Raw genomic sequence first — 13,695 nt, forward strand, 5'->3', positions numbered from 1 at the left:
CGCGCCCACGCGCGCGCAGCATCGTCGTCCCCTGCAGGTGCACTATTGTGGGCTGGTCGGAACAGGTCACGGTCAGGCACTCATGCGTCTGTCTCACGATCCTTGACGTCCGTCTCCCTTCTCTCTTTCCATCATCTACGGAGCACGTACGCAATAGCCTATCCGGATTACCCCAGATTCGCTCGGCGTACACAAACATAACGACTGCTACATCCTGCTGTGCGACAATCTGTCCGTCCTCCTGTGTCACTTCTTGGAGCGACAGGGACGCTGCGGTGCCGGAACGGGCCTTTGGTCGTGCATGCAAGCGCGCTGCAGCAGGACGCTGCCTTACCACCGACAGATAAAGACGTCTCTGTCTACTGCATCAGCAGCATCGCCTCATTTGCAGACTTTTTGCTCTCGCGCCTCTCCATCCACGACCTCGGGAACACCTCTACTTTCTTTGGGGAGTAGTACTCCATCCGTCATATTGGCCCGCCAGGAACCGTTGACCGCCACTCCCACCCCCCGCCTTCCGGCCTTGTCATCACAGCATGGCTCAGCCCGATGACCCACAAACCGAGCCGCCGCCCACCGCCAGACACAGGCACTTCTTCTCCAGGCTGCTGGATCGCGCGCATCAGCGAGGGCGCTCCGAGTCGGTGCCTCCCCAGGGCTTCGCTGGTTCTCAGACTGCGCCTCAGCTGCAGTCTCCGGAGGAGACGACTTCGCAAGACCAGAATCATGACCCCGTCAAGGGCGCCGGCACCGCCCCGCGCCGCGTGTCGAGGAGTGTCGTCCCTGGCTTGCCCCGTGTGAAGACGTTCAAGCGCCAGCTGTCGGAGGATAGGGACCGTCTGGCGCCCGTCCAGCCCACACCCGAGGAGAGAAGGGCCGTGTCGATGGATAGGCGTTCTCATGCCCTCCACACGCGGCATCAAGGGCAGACAGATCCACGCGCAAGCGCCCCAGACAACATCAGCTCAGTAGTAGCGAACCATGAACCGGCCCCCTTTTCGTCGTTGACGCTCGCCCAAGACACCACCGACCTCCACGCGCAATCGCTAGGCGGCGAACCCTTTGGTGACAACTTGCAGCAGACTCAGGGCTACGAATCGGAAGCCATGACAGAAGATGGATCTATAGCACATTCGGAGATTGACGAATTTGACAGGATGCTCCGCTACGAGCTGGAGACAACCTGGATCCTCAACCTCAGCATGCGCTACAAGGACCGCTCCAATCGGGAAAAGTTCTTTGTCACCTACCGCGAGAGCGAACAGCTGTGGCGTCGCGTCACTGTCACGCTCGACTACCGGAATGCGCCCGAGGGCTCGCTCGAGGAAGAGCTGTTGGGCATGAAGTACCAGCGCGACAAGAGCTCCAAGATTTACGAGTCAATACGTCAAAGCCTGCCTGAGATCCAGTTCTACGATACGGTCACCAACCTCAAGCTGGAAACGACCGACGATCGGCTGCATGTGCACGTGGTGGAGGATGGCAACGAAATCTTCAGCTACCCCCCGGTTCAGCAGGTCGCACACCTCGGGTGCAAGCTTGTCAGGGAGCGAGAGCTGTTATTTGATCACCACATGTCCGGGTTTGTATACAAGGTCTCTATCGACAACCAGCCCCTGATCAAGAAGGAAATTCCCGGGCCAGAGACGGTGGAAGAGTTCCTCTACGAGATCAATGCCTTGAGCAGCCTGACGTACTCGGACCATGTGATCAAGTTTTACGGTTTGGTGGTAGACGATGAGCGGGAGTGCGTCAAAGGTCTTCTTATCAGTTACGCAAACGGGGGTGCTCTCGCCGACATCATCTACGACAGCTGCAAGGAGAGGAGGCAAGGACTAGCGCAGTTTCTCAAGGAACGCTGGGCGAAACAGATCATCCGTGGGCTGGCTGACGTCCACGAGTCCGGCTTTGTGCAGGGTGACTTTACGCTGTCCAACATTGTCATTGACGACTTCGAGAATGCCAAGATCATAGACATCAATCGGAGAGGCTGCCCGGTCGGGTGGGAGCCTCCTGAGGCGACGGCCCTGATCGAATCCAATCAGCGCATCACCATGTACATTGGTGTCAAGTCCGACTTGTACCAGCTCGGCATGGTGCTGTGGGCACTGGCAATGGATGAAGACGAGCCGGATAGGGAGGGACGGCCGCTCATCCTAGGGGACGATGTTCAGATAGCCGACTGGTACAGGAAGGCGACCAACATTTGCCTCAGCCCCGATCCTCGAAACCGTCTGCAAGCTTCCATGCTCGTGCAATTGCTCCCTGACGATCCCGTGCCTGCCACGAATCTCGTCCCTGCGGACGACGCCCTGCACGCAACGCCGCAGCAGGAATACCACCCAGACGGCCGGCCGAGGATCAAGGTCAATGACTTGAATAGTCGATGGTTCAGCCCGGATCGCTCCAACGGGCCGAGCGATTCGCGAGGTTATAACGCCTGGCAGCATTACGCTCCGCGAGGCCGCTCTCCTCCGAGTCCGATGCCAAGCAACGTCGACTGCGGTTCCAAGTCGCCACGAAGATTCCACACAGAGTCTGCCTGGGCTGCGAACAGGAATATTCGGCCGTGCTACAGCGACATTGGGGCGGACGAGGTGATCCAACAGCTCACGCCCAGCGCCTCGGGCGAGATGCCGACGTTTTTACTGCCGCAGGAGATGGACGGCATGGCGGGTTGGATGACTGATAACCAACTGCTGCATGGTTCGGCCGACGCAACGCCATGCCCCAACAACGGGCGCTCCTTCGACGACGAGGTTGCCAGTGAGGTGAGAGCACAAGACATTCAAGAAGACGCTCCGCCGTCGGCATCGCACACTGAAAGCCCGACAACGGAGGATGATGAAGCCACGACACCCAAGGTTCACGAGCCAGCAACAGACGCTGTCGAAGATCCTATGGACAATGAGGCTGAAGTTATTGAGAAAGCCGCCGATCCGTGTCAAGATGCAGCAGAAACTGTAGAGCACGGTACCGCCTCATTGGCAGTGCGACAAGAACCTGTGGAACCTGTCACAACAAGTCCCGAGCCCAACGCCGTGGCAGCGGAAGCCGTGGCAGACGGCAGTGTCCCCGACCGGTCCGAGTGCTTGTTAGACAGCGCGGCACTTCTCGGTGTCGCCCAGCTTGGCGAGAAGATCTTGGCCGGGAAGGCGTCGTCTGGAAGTGACTCGGCCGACGAATCTTCGGCCGTGGCTGAGAAAGAGGAAGTGGAAGATGCAGTGGTCAAGGATGACGAGCCAGCCTTGACTGATATACGTACAGCTGCGGACGTTGTCGATGCCAACGTCAGGCCCAAGACGGCCGTCGAGGAGCCGTCAGAGGCACCAGAGACGCATGAGGCGTCCGGGGACGTCGACGCACCGGCGAACTACGAGTTCAGCACGACGCCGCGAATCTCCCCTTGCGAACAACAGGACGGATTGGACTTTACGGCTGGCGATCTCACGCCAGAGAAAGATCCGATGCGGGCAAAAGAATACGACGGCGGCTTTCACATTGTCTCGAGACAGGAGGCATTATTAACGACAGATGGACAGACATGATTTTAATGACCACATCTTCTTTTTTTATATGTCACGCAGGACGAACGGAAGGGTGGTATACTGCGTGGACATGGTTTTGGCATAATGAGCACAATGAGAGAGACGTACGGAGTATTACAAGCAGTTATCATACCTGGTAAAGACAACTGTATTGCCACCTTCTTGCGCCTTCTAGAAGCTCCAAGAGTGGATCCCAGCATTCTGACAGCTGAGCCACGTGACCCCGCCACAGGCACGGTGGCGCACCTCGGGATTGGACCCCTGGGTGCAAGCGCCCGCTCCCCCGTGCGGCCGTGCCGAGCATTCCCTTCTGGTTCTGGCCCTCGGCGATTTTTCTGTTGGGGCTGCTTATGTCGTCGTGTCGGTGTGTACATGCAACAGCATATGCTGTCGGACGCATGACTGTGTGCCGACGATAAGGCCAGGTCAGGTCATCATGTGGCATCATGGTGACATTGTAATGGAACGACGAGGGCATGTGAACCCGAGGTAAGGAGGGCAGGTAAATGTAGACTTGGTTGATGGTCCGTCTTGGATGGCGTAATGTTGGGTGAGCGCAGCTGCACATCAGCCTGGTCTGATTGGGCCACGGAATCGTACTCTATTTCATTATCTCGGTAGCACAAAACTTTATGTTGGATAATCTGGACTACAATCTAAGACAATGCCATCACGTCGCACAAGATCAATCGCAACACTCTGGCAGCTCCTCGCAATCCGATAAAGAATTGCCTGGATCGGGAGACATGTATCCCTCTGCGAGAATAAGCGGCAAGGTACTTTGATGCGGAGTGATGCATCGCCAAGACTTTGGCAAGAGACGCAACGCGGGACCCGGCCCAGCCTTGCCACCGGTCAACCAATCAGGGGGCGCCCGTTGGCGGGGCTCGACGCTCGCAAAGAAAAGTTGTTGGGGAAGCCCAAGGAAGGGGACGAGGAATTTGCGGTTGAGGTTTGCGATACAGCAGGGGTGTCATTATGGAGAGAGGTAGGCGTGGAGAGAACTGTTTACACGAATAATGATGATGATTGTTGACGGTGTCAAGGTCGGCGTGTCGGACAGATGATGACCATGACAGGCCTCAACAACATGTCCGCGGGCAGCCGAACGCACCGAACCAAGGCAGGCAAGTATTGAGATGATACAAGCTCTTGCAAGAGGTATCACCCTTCAGGCTGCTGTTCCATCAATCCGAGCTTCCGGGGGGCGTGCCAAGGGGGGTGGGGGATCTCTCCCAGAGTGGCAGAGACTCAGAGTCACAGAGAAGGGGTCTCAGTCCCGGTTCGTTCCAGGTCGTCCAACATTGCAACACCGAGCCCGTTTCCACTTTGCAAGTTTGCCTCACATCGACAGGCTGAAATCGCTTGCCTGGTCTCAGTGGCCAATCCACGCCGCCACGCCCAGCCCCAACCCACAGGACCCAGCCCAACAACCACGCTCCACCCCATATTTTGATATCTCTCTTAAACCTTCTTGGCCTCGCCCTGCCCTCCACTCGCTTCTCTGAACTGATTATCTTCTCACCAACCTTCTCTCCCTCCATCTCATATATCTCTTTGTTTTGTCTGTGAACTCATCCTCTGTTGGTTCACATCACGTCACAAACACGCGTTGAGACAGACAATCCGCCATGTCGACCTCAGTGCCCCAGGCCGTCCAGGCCAAGGCGTTTCCGGATGGCACGACCGACTACAAGCCGCTGCGCAACAACGGCGCCAACGACAAGAAGGTGCATATCGCGGACACGCCCATGACCTGGTCCAACCTCCACAAGCACATTGACTGGCTCAACACTCTCTTCATCGTCATCGTGCCCCTGCTTGGCTTCGCCTCGACATACTGGGTGCCTCTGCAATGGAAGACGGCCGTCTTCTCAGTCATCTACTACTTCAACACCGGTCTCGGTATCACAGCGGGTGAGTAGTCTGCCTGCCACGGCACGGCCATATTGCATACTAACTCCTATAGGCTACCACCGTCTCTGGTCTCACACATCATACAAGGCCACGCTGCCTCTCAAGATCTATCTCGCCGCCATGGGCGCTGGTGCCGTCGAGGGCTCCATCCGCTGGTGGTCGAGGGGCCACCGTGCTCACCACCGCTACACCGACACCGAGAAGGACCCCTACTCGGTCCGTAAGGGTCTCCTCTACTCCCACCTCGGCTGGATGGTCTTCAAGCAGAACCCCAAGCGCGCGGGCCGCACCGACATCACCGACCTGAACGAGGACCCCGTCGTCGTGTGGCAGCACGTCAACTTCCTCAAGTGCGTCGTGGCCATGGGCCTCGTCTTCCCCACGCTCGTCTGCGGCCTCGGCTGGGGCGACTGGATGGGCGGCTACGTCTACGCCGGCATCCTCCGCATCTGCTTCGTCCAGCAGGCCACCTTTTGCGTCAACTCGCTCGCCCACTGGCTCGGCGACCAGCCCTTTGACGACCGCAACTCGCCCCGCGACCACGTCATCACCGCCCTCGTCACCCTCGGCGAGGGCTACCACAACTTCCACCACGAGTTCCCCTCGGACTACCGCAACGCCATTGAGTGGTGGCAGTACGACCCCACCAAGTGGGCCATCTGCCTCTGGAAGAAGCTCGGCCTCGCCTACGACCTCAAGGAGTTCCGCGCCAACGAGATCGAAAAGGGCCGCGTCCAGCAGATGCAGAAGAAGCTCGACCAGAAGCGCTCCCGCCTCGACTGGGGCACCCCGCTCGAGCAGCTGCCCGTCGTGGCCTGGGACGACTTTGTCGACCAGGCCAAGAACGGCAAGGCCCTCACCGTCATCGCCGGTGTCATCCACGACGTCGGCGACTTTATCAAGGACCACCCCGGTGGCAAGGCCCTCATCTCCTCCGCCATCGGCAAGGATGCCACCGCCATCTTCAACGGCGGCGTCTACGACCACTCCAACGCCGCCCACAACCTGCTCTCCACCATGCGTGTCGGCGTCCTTCGCGGCGGCTGCGAGGTCGAGATCTGGAAGCGCGCCCAGGCCGAGAACAAGGATGCTACGTACGTCAAGGACTCGACTGGCCAGCGCATCTACCGCGCCGGCAACCAGGTCACCAAGGTTGTCCAGCCTCCCAGCACCGCGGACGCGGCCTGATTGGGTCATTCCTCTGATGATGATGACGATGGGTGAGAGTGGTAATCGGGGCTTCCCCCTGATGGGAAGCATTTCTTCATGATTGGCGTTCAGGGACAAAAGAGAAAGCAGACATTGATTGCTTGGTGGCGTCCTTTGGGTTGTTGTTTTTCATTGCCGGCGAGTTGATCCAGATATTCCTTTCTTTCAAGTACAATAACAACACTTTTACGTGCATACTTGTTCCCTCTCGTTGAACCTGTGATTTTTGTTATAATTATCATGTTTGGTACAAAGTACAATGTCAAGGCACCGCCATGCGGGTCTTCATCATGGCCAGCTCGGAGCTCTTGGCCCACGTCCCGTCAGGCTTCTGCCGGTAGCACAGCAGCTTGCCGTCATCCCCCGTCGTCGCCAGGATCTGCCCGTCGTCATCAAAACCCACCCGCCATATTGGCGTACGGTGGCTCTCCAGCCTCGAAATCTCCGTGTACTCGTGCCTCACCTGCCCCGGCTGCCCCGTCCACTGCCGCTCGGCATTGGCGCCCGACTTGGCGAGGCTGGCGCTCAGCGTCGAAGGGTGATGCCCGTGTGCCTTGTCCGACGCCTCCCGCTGCGCGGACGAGGCGGCGTCGCGTTGGGCCGTGGAGTCTGGCTTGAGGAGGGCCGTCGCGGACCACGACTTGCCGTCCGCGTCGGCCGCGTCCAGTGGTGTCTCAAGCTTGAACACGCGCGCGTAGCCATCCTGACACGCCGTTGCGATGATGTCGTACCCTCTAATGTTACCTGGCGCCCACGCCACGTCCCGCACCAGCCCCCTGTGCCCCGTGATCTCGGCCGCCAAGTAGAACTCCTTGGAGGTGGCCTGGACGCCGTAGGACGTGGTGACGACATCGCGCGAGCGGTAGACCTTGACGGTGCTCATGCCCGCGACGACCAGGCCTAGCGCATCCGAGGGCACACCCGCCCGAATAGCCGCGTAGCACGGCTCGGGACCGGGGTCGAAGCGCACCGTGAAGGAGACCTCCTCGCCTCGCGCGGGGCGGGGACAGATGAAGAACTCATCGACGGGCGTGTACTCGGTCAGGTTCTCGGGCTGGTCGTTCTCGAAGATGCTCAGCCGGCCGTCGGCGGCCAGCAGGGCAAGGTAGGTGTGCCGGGCGGCGCCGTCGTCGACGTGTCGCACGCTGAAGCTCCTGTAGGGTGCCCTGCCGGAGGAGCGCGTGTCAAAGGCCGGGCGACCGGTAGACTTTTGGCCGCCACTCGAGAAGCGCCTACCGGGGGCGGCGCTCGGGTCCTCAGCCCAGAGGCGGAACCAGCCCTCAATACCGAGCGAGGCGAGCAGGTTCGGGTAGACGGTGGCGGGGAGCCACTGGAGCTCGAGGACGTCGGCGCCGTGGGCGGTCCAGGTATCGCAGAGGCGCCAGGTGCCGTCGCGGGCGCGGTTGAAGACGCGGATCGAGCCGTCGACGGAGCCGGTCGCGCAGCGGTCGCCGTAGGTGTTGAAGGCGATGGACTGGACGAGGTCCTTGTGGCCGTGCTGGAGGTTCAGGTCGAACGAGGGCTTGTCATCGCTGGGCGAGGGCGGGGCGGAGATCGTCGCCGACATGATAGTGTGCGTAGGATGGGGACGGGTCACATTGGGGTCGTGGGATGGCGGTGCGCGTGTCCTGGGTGGACGTGTAGAGAGCAGGAGGAGGATGAGGATGAGTGAGGTTGAGCGGAAGCGGAATAGAGACCCCCATACGGAGCCCCACCTCCAAAGCTGCAGGTCCCGTCCATCGTCATGCAGCTTCAAAAACTCAACACCAACAACCACCATCACCGACTGCATCGCCTACACCGACATGGCGCACCTCGTCAACCCTCTCGCGACCCCTGCGCAGCTCTACAACCTCAAGTCCTCTTCACAGCTGCCGGACGACCTGCAAGAAGTGGTCTTCACCACCACGCAATGCCTCACGCAAGCTGCCGGCCTGCTCCTGGAGCTCCCCCAGTCCACCACTGCACAGGCCAGTGTCTTGCTCGCGCGGTACTGGCTGGTCGACTCTCCCATGATGCATGAGTTCAGCGTAAGCTCACGAGACAGAGACACGACAAGCAATGGCTGACTTGGCTCGGAAACACAGGACGTCTCGGCAGCCGCCCTCTTCATCGTCTCCAAGATGGGTCCCCTACCACAGTCCGCACGCGACATCGCCAACGTCTACGCATATCTACTCTCCTCGCAATCGCCACTTTTGCGCGCCGAGAAGCCTACAGGGGATAATCCGGCAGAATACTACCTTTCCGAGTCGGACTATTACGCATTCCAGAACCGCATCCTTGCGCTCGAGGCGCGGATCCTCTACGCCCTGTCCTTCAACACCCACGTCTCCCTGCCTCACCCGCTGGCCATTACATACCTCCAGACCCTCGACTTTCTCGGATTGGGGGATAAGAAGGACATTTCTGCTCGCGTGATGCAACATCTCAACACGGCGCTGCTCTCACCGCAGATGCTCTACGTCACCCACCAGCCTCACGCCCTGGCCACCGCTGCCATATACTGCGCGGCACGCGACTTTGGCGCCAAGATGCCCGAGTCCGCTTGGTGGGAGGTCTTTGACGTGGACAGGGAAGAGTTGGGTTTCCTCGTTGTGGGTCTTATGAGTGTGGACAACATCATGAGGAAGCGAAGAGAGGACATGCCGTGGATGAACGAGGGCGCCGTCACGCGCAGCAAGGTCGAGGCGGAAATGAAGCAGAGGGGCCTGCGCGTTGGGAATGGCACCAAGCGCGGCAACGACGAAGAGGACGAGGTCATGCGGATGATGGACAGTCGATGATGGCAAACCGCATGACCCCCCGAGCGAAACTGCTCGAGATTTAACCTTGAGGGGCGGGTCCCAGCTGCGACCGGTTCGGGTGGTCCGTCACCTCTTCTTCGTCGCTGAGGCAGATGGCCAAAGAAGGTTGTGCCTGCTCTAGGCTAGGGATGGCCCGGTCTCGCGCTTGACGTGCTGGCTTGCTGCGGGCTTTTTTCGAACGCCTTCTAGCTTGACGAACAGACCTCAAGCTCTCGCTGCTGTCTGGTGACCAAGACGTCACGCCTTGTAGCCGTCAAGGGACAATTCCTCTCAGCAGACGCCCAAACACCCGCTCATGCGCCTGGCTCGAAAAGAGTCGACAAGCATCTACGCCTACGCCGCCTGATCCTGTATCGTTTGCCCCGCCCACAATACAGGAGAGCTCCCTCTTGGGATGTTTTTGATGATCCGCTACGACAGCCATGCCGTCACAGCCAGACGCGAATCCCCCTGGCCAAGGTTTACTCCCAGGCCACCCGTATAAATCACAACCAACCCTCTGTCTCGGCTCAGCCCCCTCATTCATACGAATCGTCCCGCTGCCGTTGTGCATGACCGTCTCGCCCCCTTTCTAGCCTTTTGCTGGCCGAACAGCCGCCACCACAGCACTATGTGGGCCACAAGCAACACCTCGCAGCCCATGCCCAACCTCTCGTCTCGCGACGTGAGGAGCAAGGGTCGCGTCGAGGTCCCCCGCGACCTTGCCGTCCTCAGTCCTGTCACGTTCCACGCCCGGTCCAACAGCCCGCTGTACAAGGGCAGCATCATGACCAGGGAGCAGCTGTGAGTGGCCCCCGTTCCGGCTCATGCCTGGCGGGATTGGTGCGCTGACGACGAGTGTGCAGAAAGGAGCAGAAGACGGCGCAGTTCAAGAAGGACATGAAGCGCATGGCTGATGAGGATGGAGGCCTCATCCCCAAGGGGGATCACAGGGCCTCCTGGGACGTAACGTCAGTGGACTCGACGAGCACGTCGGATGCTTCAAGTACGTTGAGTGCCGCCCACAGCGAGTCGACCGCGCCAAAGTCGGCCAAGGGCTCGTCGTCGTCTGGGGAACTCGGGATCAGCCAGAAGGTCGTCAGTCTCCTTCCGCCTCTTGACCAGCCGGGGCCAAGGGTGGGTAAATGAGAGGGTTAGGTTGGAGTGCTAAGGTTTCTTGAGCGATGGTCCCTGATAGCGAACATGAAATTTTCTACAACAACTAGGCGTAGCCATTTCGACAAGACGATTCTGCATTTCTGGTCTTTTGAGCCAGGATGATCACTTGTAGGCAAAGTCATTGCAACTCGTGGGAAACAGCTATGTAGGCTGGCGTATGCAGGGTAGGCCAGACAGGATGACAGGCTTGACCGGAAGCTGTGGAGTTTGATGGAGCGGCGGCGGCGCTCATGTCAGTGGGGCCGCGATCATGCATGCACTATAAATCATCTTGATTTAGCTCATCAATGTTGAACTTCACGCCGACTCCAAGTCAGTGAAAGGTTCATTACGACTCCTTCTGTTCATCGTTGTTTGATTCTGGACCGGCAAGGCTTGACCTTGACTCCAGAGCAAGGGCTGGGCGACGCTGCATACGCCTCAGCTCATCATTCTGCACCGCCACAGGCTGCGGCTCATTCCAGTGACCCCAGGCTCGCCCCCCCAACTCCGAGTCCTGTCTCTCATCCGTCACCTCCAGTCCATGTCCCTCACCTTGCACCCCTCATTCGCAGCATTATCAACCAGCAGAATCCATTCGATCCTGTTGTACCATCATGCCGCTTCCGCTGGCGGCCAAAGGTATGTCCGATCGACCGTGCATGCAGCGTCACCGCCCAGTGATGGGAAAGTGCAGCAAGGCAGACATGGTGATTTGACGAAACGGGGCGGGCGATCCCCATCATCCGCCCCTCCACGCATGGGCCACGGCATCAGCCAGCAACCAAAGTACCAGACCCTGGAGGTGGCAAAACCACTTCCAAGAACTCTAGTCGCCTGATCTGACCGCGACTTGTCCACGCCATCTGCCATCTGCCTTGCTTGCTATGACTTTTGATTTATTTCTCCATTCCCCCTTCATTCTCCTCGCACCCGCACAACATGCCTCCTGCTAATCACGTCGTCCTGGCTTCAGGTGCCGCAGTCGCCGTCTCTGTCGCCGTCGCCGCCGCCGTGGCCATCTACGAGTCGCCCGAGGTCCGTCGCTACGCTGAAGATGTCCGCCGCAAGATTGCCGTCGCGCTCTACTCCATGGGCGACGGCATAAACCCGCCCCAGTCCGAGCCGCTCTTCAACCGCCCCGAAGACATGCACGGCTTCCTCCAGTCCAGCGCCGAGCCTGGCGTCGATGCCGACGAGGAGACGAGGCGCAGACAACGGGAGGAGCTGTTGTACTGGAATGCTCAGAGGCTCAAGCGTGAGCAAGAGAAGCAGGAAGTGGAGGACGAGGAGAAGTCGAGGCACGACAGCGATACCTTTGATGGCTTTCTCGTGCGCGATGCCACCGGCGAGGAGGGGTCCTTCGTCTACAAGACAGGCGCCGACACGGGCCTCCACCATGATGGTATGCGCCAACGTGGCCAGCCCCAGGCTTCCCTCTACGCCAACCCCTTTGCCGACGAGAATGGCATCGGCTCCGAGGAGATGGACGACAGCCACATTGCCCCCACCAAGGACGAGATGGAAGATCTCTACAGCGCCACCACCGCCGACGAGCCACGGACACCCGCTCCCGAATCGGTCGTCGACGTGGCGTCTAGTCGCTCCGAGACCGTGGACGCCGAGTACCCGACGGCCGGACAGGACGACGGCGCCTACGCCTCCATCCAAGCCTGGGCGCAGAACTCGTCCCACGACCTGTACTCCCCCATGCCCTCCACGCCCGCGCCCGCCTCGGAGCCCGAGCTGGCCAGCGACGACGGGCAGCTCACGCCCACCGACAGCATGTCCGTCATTGACGGCGCCGAGGGCATCGAGGACCGCTCGCAGGACGGCGTCCTGAGCGAGAGCGACGGCATGATGACCCCGTCGAGCTGGTCCGAGGTCGGCAGCGTCATCAGCGAGAGCGACGCGCCCGTGCCTGCTCCCGCGCAGCCATAAGACTTTTCTCTTCTCGAACCATTATTTAGTCATTTCGGCATGGAGTTCAGGTACACGGCAAATGGGATGGATCTTTCAGGGGGTTGGCATATCCGAGGGCAAGTGTAAAAGGCGTTTAGGTTGTGAATCAAGATTTTTTATTCGTCTCATTACGGGAACATCTGTGCCATGGAGCGATGTTCTGTCCTGAGTGCACTTGATATGGCATGGATCATTCATCGGCCTTCGATGTCTTCATCCTCCAAGATAACGTGGCGAAGGATCCATTCGTCGGGGCTGCTGCGAACTGTGTTCACTAAAGATGCACGCTTGGAGGTCATGGCGCCCGGGTCGCGAATGTCTGCGGTATAAGAACTTGCATTGTAATATTTCAAAGTGCTGACCGTTGACCACTCCGGCCTTGGTGGTCAATACACAGATGGCCTCACATAGCCAAACTCTCGACTCCATGTCGAGTCACAGTCCATATGGCACTGAACAAACCATTGATGAAGCCACAGACATGAAACGCATGTGCGCTGGCTGTTTCCATTCGCTGAGCTTCTGGGAAAGCAATGCTTTTCTTGTCGCCGTAAACTTCCATGAGGCTGAACTCGTAGAGAATGGCCAAGCGCTGTGCTGCCAGCGTCCCTAAGGCTACGGCAGGTTCTGACAGAGCGTCAAGCAAACTGGAGACGACTTTCATCTTCGGTATATATCTGGTGTACCGCTGAACATTGACTTGTGTGATCACGCACATCTCGGGCATGAATCAAAATACGCAGTACTTCTGAGCTGAGCTTTCTGAGGCCGATACCCTCGCATCCTATCTCGAGCGGCATTGAGTCAACGAGGCCCTTGAAGCTTGGGAGCCGGACGAAAAAGCGGTATTCTTCAATGGGCCGCGTTCAATCGGTCATGCTGAAAGTCCAAGCATCATCGATCCCCAGACTCCGGCATGAAAAGGTCAATAAAGGTGGTTCATGTTGGAACAATATTCAATAGCCACAAGTTGGTTCCTCGAAAAGGGCATTGGCACATATTTGCGTAGCTTCTGGCGACATCACTGAGCTCAGCATCACGATTTCCAGACATCAGGAAGGCGTGCGAAAAGGGGCACAAATATGACAAGCTGTATTTGTTGGTTGTCAAAGAAG

General features: G+C 58.9%; 5 protein-coding genes across 5 annotated transcripts; 4 read left to right on the forward strand and 1 right to left on the reverse strand.

Moving 5' to 3' along the window:
* Positions 1 to 536: 536 nt before the first annotated feature.
* Positions 537 to 2,600, forward strand: F5Z01DRAFT_605955 (kinase-like domain-containing protein; the record flags this gene model as incomplete). Its single annotated transcript, XM_046260767.1, has 1 exon — positions 537 to 2,600. A coding segment is annotated over one exon (2,064 nt), but the record flags the coding sequence as incomplete, so codon positions are not given.
* A 2,410-nt stretch (positions 2,601 to 5,010) lies between these two features.
* Positions 5,011 to 6,869, forward strand: F5Z01DRAFT_642643 (delta-9 fatty acid desaturase). Its single transcript, XM_046262659.1, has 2 exons — positions 5,011 to 5,465; positions 5,518 to 6,869. Exons 1-2 carry the CDS (start codon positions 5,180 to 5,182, stop codon positions 6,651 to 6,653), a joined length of 1,422 nt encoding a protein of 473 aa, XP_046123158.1. The 5' UTR covers positions 5,011 to 5,179; the 3' UTR covers positions 6,654 to 6,869.
* Positions 6,870 to 6,936: 67 nt separating this feature from the next.
* On the reverse strand, positions 6,937 to 8,241 carry F5Z01DRAFT_614027 (putative nuclear pore protein; the record flags this gene model as incomplete). Its single annotated transcript, XM_046260794.1, has 1 exon — positions 6,937 to 8,241. One exon carries the CDS (start codon positions 8,239 to 8,241, stop codon positions 6,937 to 6,939), a length of 1,305 nt encoding a protein of 434 aa, XP_046123159.1.
* Positions 8,242 to 8,479: 238 nt separating this feature from the next.
* Positions 8,480 to 9,460, forward strand: F5Z01DRAFT_614058 (cyclin-like protein; the record flags this gene model as incomplete). The annotated part of the gene is made up of 2 exons (XM_046260795.1): positions 8,480 to 8,704; positions 8,762 to 9,460. The coding sequence occupies 2 exons, from the start codon at positions 8,480 to 8,482 to the stop codon at positions 9,458 to 9,460; spliced, it is 924 nt and encodes a 307-aa protein (XP_046123160.1).
* A 2,100-nt stretch (positions 9,461 to 11,560) lies between these two features.
* F5Z01DRAFT_632307 (uncharacterized protein) lies at positions 11,561 to 12,559 on the forward strand (the record flags this gene model as incomplete). Its single annotated transcript, XM_046261851.1, has 1 exon — positions 11,561 to 12,559. The coding sequence occupies one exon, from the start codon at positions 11,561 to 11,563 to the stop codon at positions 12,557 to 12,559; it is 999 nt and encodes a 332-aa protein (XP_046123161.1).
* Positions 12,560 to 13,695: the final 1,136 nt, after the last annotated feature.

This window comes from Emericellopsis atlantica (assembly GCF_019669845.1).
Source record: "Emericellopsis atlantica unplaced genomic scaffold F5Z01scaffold_1, whole genome shotgun sequence".
NCBI classification, from domain to species: domain Eukaryota; kingdom Fungi; phylum Ascomycota; class Sordariomycetes; order Hypocreales; family Bionectriaceae; genus Emericellopsis; species Emericellopsis atlantica.